Here is a 5000-nt window from a genome sequence, read left to right as displayed (position 1 = left end):
TATCTCCACCCTCCACTAATTTCTTGCTTCTGAAAACCGATTTCAACATTAAAAAATAAATCTTGTCACCTGGTCAACTTTGGCGCAGTCTGTGATCGCTGTGTCTTCATCAGGTTGTTTTTCAGTGGAAACCTGGGGTAGATGAATAGAAAAATACCAATACAATTAAATTCTTATTAAGACAAGACTGTTATAATGTAATTTCATGTAATCATAAATGTGCGACCAGTAATTCTAGTATGTCACATGTATGACACAATATCCAAATGTCATGATAAGAAATCACGATATGATAATTAACATGATGTGAGGTTGGCGATACATTAACTGAGAGAAAAAAAATCACAATATTGTAAAAAATGAAATAAAATAAAAAATAATAATGATATTGAGAAAAGAATTGTGTTTTTGTAAATAACAGTGACAAAAGAGTTGGCCAGTATTTTTACCGTCGGGTGTTTCTATTGGCTCAGTGGTTCAAAGTTTCATTGTATAATCATAATTAATCCTTTATGTTTTGTCAAAACTTGCACGATAAAATGTTACTAAAAATCCCTATAGACAGTTTACGCAAGTTTTTAAATCAGTAATGCAGTGAAACGGGAGGAGAAATTCTATATTTTACCTTGTAATTCAATTACTGTACAGTGTCCACTAAATTTCCATATACCGCTCTTAAAATTTTTAATTATGGGCTACTGTGTTCCTTTTTTTTTTATGTTGCTGAGGCATAATCATGTAAATATACAATAGGTCTTTTCAGTATTTTACCAAAGATGCACCTGTTCATAGTGACAATACTGGGAAATTAACCTAAATTCAAACAGCAAGCCATTAACTCTTTGTGAAAATGAACTTGTCTCTACCTTTAGTCTCCATGGAAAATCAAAATTGCCATAGTTGTAGGTTATTTCCTCCCCTGGCTCAATGTCCTTTGTCGCAAACAAACAGAGATGGGGCTGTCCGTCTACAGTGATTCTCTGCATTTTGCTGTTTGGGCTGATGTGTTCATCATTGACGAGTCTCCCAAGTGAATTATCGTCTCTGGCTGCATCAATGCTGAAATTGTTAAATAAAATAAAAAAGACAAAATTAATAAAACTATCAAGACAAGCACGCATGGTCTGTATTAATAACCCCCACCTCTTCCACTATAATGTCAATGGTAAAATACAAAATGATTATAAAAAAAAAAAAAGTACACCCAACTCAGTTTATCAACATCTGGACACTAATTTCAAAATTAGTTATTTCAGGTCAGAAAATATGTTTAACTTCATGAAACTGAGTGAAGCTAAATTTGATTTCCGTACCGTAGGCATAGTCGGTCTGAGTGTTCATCAAAAACTAGAAATTTTATTCCTAAAATAAACATTTAAGCCACTGTAATACCATGCAGTTTGACCATGAGCACTATTGCTTAAATTCATAAAAATAAAAATAAAAATAACCATGCTTACGATGATCAATTCAAAATAAAAATAAACTCAACATGTCAAATATGGCCATTTAGATTTTAGGAACACAACTTTAAGCCATTAATACCTTGTTATTTTATGCATGGACAATATATAAAATAATGTTTCTGCCTCATATTGCGCTTAAAGTTGTGTTCCTAAATCCGAAACAGCCATATTAAAAATGTTGTGTTGATTTTTTGTTTAATTTACTGGGCAATAAGAATGTTACAGAATAAATGAAAGCAAGGTATAGAACCTTGCTTTCATTTATTCTCTTTTCTGCTGATCTGAAAAACGATCCGATCCGAACCGTGACTTTTGTGATTCTTTGCACCACCAATAGTTGTCGCCATGTTTGTTCCTATTTACAAATTAAACAGAATGAAACACGGATTCGACTACAGTTTTCACACTATTCAAATGATCGAGGTACTCCCATTCTCTCTTGATAAAACTTATTATTTAACATTAAGATTTTTGAGACAAATGTTCATTCCACTTAGTCTGTTCACCATTTTTGGGGGGTTATTACTGTCAGAAAATGTTTCAGATTAAATTAGCAGGTGCCGCAATGGTTATAATTAGAGAAAGTTACAGTTGTGCTTGAAAGTTTACATACCATTGGGGTTGTGTAAACTTATGAGCACAACTGTAAATGTACAAAACCTTAACGTTGCTTAATGACACTAAAATGCTATTAATAGTCACCGAAATTCACAAGCATATCTCTACTAATGTCAACTTCAACCTCTGGAAAATATCAAAACAATTGCCACAGTATTTTGGATTTTATGGGCATTATGCCGGTTTCTCACCATTATAATGTGCTCACATAAGTTTACACAACCCTAGGGTATGCTTTCAAGTACAACTGTAAGTTGACTTTAGTTTTACTCATCCACCAAAAAGAGAATCAAGCATTCAACGCTTCTGAACATTAAATGGAATTTACTTTAACATAGTTGAGAACTCAAATTTAAGTCACTGTAGTCTATTTTGAAAACTGCACACTTTTGATAAATTCTGGTAATGATATGCATTTGACTTAATTTGAGTATTGAACACTCACAGTAAATACGTTGACATCTAATATGTCTAAGATTTATTTATTCACTCGTTTTGTGTTATTTTGTTCTACCCGTCTTTATTGCATGACTGATATTTATTCCATGTACAGCATTATGTATGCAGCGATGGTTATTTTAAAGTCCTTTAGAAATAAAGTTGAGCAAGTCACACAATTTATGAGTAAATTAATTTGCTTGTTCTTCCCAAAATAGTCAACTTAACTCAACTTATGTTTTACAACATAGTAAAATCACTATACAAAGTAGCAGCCTGCAGGTGTTTATATTTTTTAGGGCGACTCCCAAAAAAAGCCTAAATTAAGTATGACAACACACCATATAAACATACCATAGTGTTTTTCCATTGAAGCGAAATTCAAACATGAAAACCTTCAGGGCATCATGATATACTCTCAGCCTGTTTTCACGTTCCTGTTTGCTTACAAGTTCTCCTCGGTATTCAATAAGAAAGTCTCCCTTCTGAAAGGAGCAGGTACTGAACACTCCTCGACCTTACAAAGAAAAAAAGGACACATCAGAAATATTTCATTATAACAATAATGAAAACTAGGCCCATACTAAAGAATATTTTACCAATACTCACCTTTGAATGAATTGATATATTTTATGGTGAAGCCATGCTTTTCTTTACCCAAGGATGAAAAGTATGCTGCCTCTTCTTTGGGCTTAACTTTTGCCCTCTGTCGCCTCATGACTGACATGTTAGTGAAGATAATGATCTAAAGCTATAGAAAAAAATGAGTTTCAATTAGTTTGATAGGTAACTTGTCGCAGATGTTTTGAAGTTAACTTTCAGTGTACCTTGAAAGCCTGTACAGTGTGCAGTAAATGTGCCAAAGAAGATAAAATACAGCTCTGCTAAACATTTTCATAAATGAAATGTAATGAACACTAACAGACTTTACTGAAATATTTTTATTGAAAGAACAAACGTAAGAAAACACAAATGCAGCAATTTACCAAATTATAAGTGATTACTAAGCCATTGTTTAGAACAAACAAGAGTAACTGTGAATTAAATTAATGACATAATGACATACTAAGTTAGGATGGTCGGCCTTTTATTCAGAGTAATTAACTTCATTACTCCGCCATACAGGGACATAAAACGTTTACTAGTACTTTCCTTAGTATATTTTCACATCACAAACCAGCCTATTAAACCACCCTGTTATGGCTTTCCTCTTAAAATTTTCAATTAGCATTTATCTTACTCAACAGACAGTTAGCTTTGCTATGCTAACTGTCGCTAACAAAAGCGTAGCAATTCTAAATAATTATCTGCATCCATCATAATCAACAAACTTTTGGTTTTGCTGCACTGACACTGAACTTGCATTATAATTCATTGCCGCGAAATTGTAAGGAGCAATGCACACGAGCGACCAACATTAAAAAAAAAAAAAAAAAGGAGGAAAAATGTCGGACTTTAAACCTACCTTATTAGCACAGCTGCAAGCCATCTGCGTTGAGTGGACGTCTCGTGAAGTAATTAGAGCAGGGGGCGGTTCTCTATCTGCTCGATGATGTCACTTCCGTACTCCGGGCAATATAATAAATCAAATTTAAATCAACAAATTGGTTCAGTTGTTGGATTATGAACATTGTTGATAAGAGTGGCTATTGTATGATTTACAGTTTTACAGTAAAAAAAAAAAAGATCACATTTAAAATTAACCCCAAAGGCTCATATACTAAATTAATTACCAGAGACGAAAACAAAGGATATTATTGCTAGAATTATAGATAGTTTTTTAATCGTAAAATGTGATTTTAGTTTTTTTTTTTTTTTTAAGTTATTTTTTAAATTTCATTAATGAAAATGTTTTTTTTGCTTTAGTAAATAAAATAACCTTGCTGCTGTCACACAGTTGCGGTCCGAGGATGTTTTGGTATTATAGTTTAGTAATGGATGCATGTGTTCTTTGGCAAAATTGTAAGCGAGCCCAATTCCTTGGCTTAAAAGCAACCTTGCAAATGAATGGTCACATGATGCTTTACTGTTGGCATGAAGCAGGACTAATGGTAGCGCTCACCTTTTCTTCTCCAGACAAGCATTTTTCCAGATGCCCCAAGCAGTTGGAAAGGGGGTTAATCAGAGAAAATAACTTTAACCTTTTTTCCCTTATTTTGGTCTGTATTTATGGAATCCCTTTTTCACTGGTCACACCAGGCAATCTTCCAAAAGTCTTACTGCCTCACCATGGGTGTAGATTGACTCATACCTGCTTACTGCCATTCCTGAGCAAGCTCTACACTGGTGGTGAATCAACTTTGAGAGATATTCCTGGCATTTGCTGGATTTTCTTGGGTGCCCTGAAGCCTTCTTCACTTAAAGTTTGTAAGGTCACCAAAGGAAATAACTTTAATTTTCATGGCAAATAGGGACTTTGCAATTCATCTAATCACTATAACATTCTGGAGTACATGCAAATTGCCATCATAAAATTAC

At 33.6% G+C, this 5000-nt stretch overlaps 2 protein-coding genes across 2 annotated transcripts in view; one reads left to right on the top strand and one right to left on the bottom strand.

The window, feature by feature from the left end:
• Positions 1-5000, top strand: part of abcd3a (ATP-binding cassette, sub-family D (ALD), member 3a) — a 148457-nt gene that overhangs the window by 111813 nt on the left and 31644 nt on the right. The gene's annotated exons all lie outside the window — the stretch shown is intronic.
• Positions 1-5000, bottom strand: part of LOC144040268 (uncharacterized) — a 14729-nt gene that overhangs the window by 8987 nt on the left and 742 nt on the right. Inside the window, exons 1-5 of the mRNA XM_077554336.1 lie at positions 3988-5000; positions 3132-3273; positions 2877-3039; positions 867-1059; positions 70-132 (exon numbers count right to left, since the gene is read on the bottom strand). The exon at positions 3988-5000 is cut by the window's right edge and continues 742 nt beyond it. Coding sequence (XP_077410462.1) covers positions 70-132; positions 867-1059; positions 2877-3039; positions 3132-3249 — 537 coding nt within the window. The 5' untranslated portion in view covers positions 3250-3273; positions 3988-5000. The remainder of the gene's footprint in view (positions 1-69; positions 133-866; positions 1060-2876; positions 3040-3131; positions 3274-3987) is intronic.

This window comes from Vanacampus margaritifer, chromosome 20 (genome assembly GCF_051991255.1).
Source record: "Vanacampus margaritifer isolate UIUO_Vmar chromosome 20, RoL_Vmar_1.0, whole genome shotgun sequence".
Classification (NCBI taxonomy): domain Eukaryota; kingdom Metazoa; phylum Chordata; class Actinopteri; order Syngnathiformes; family Syngnathidae; genus Vanacampus; species Vanacampus margaritifer.
The sequence above is the reverse complement of the archived record's forward strand: the minus strand, read 5'-3'. Positions and strand labels throughout refer to the sequence as shown.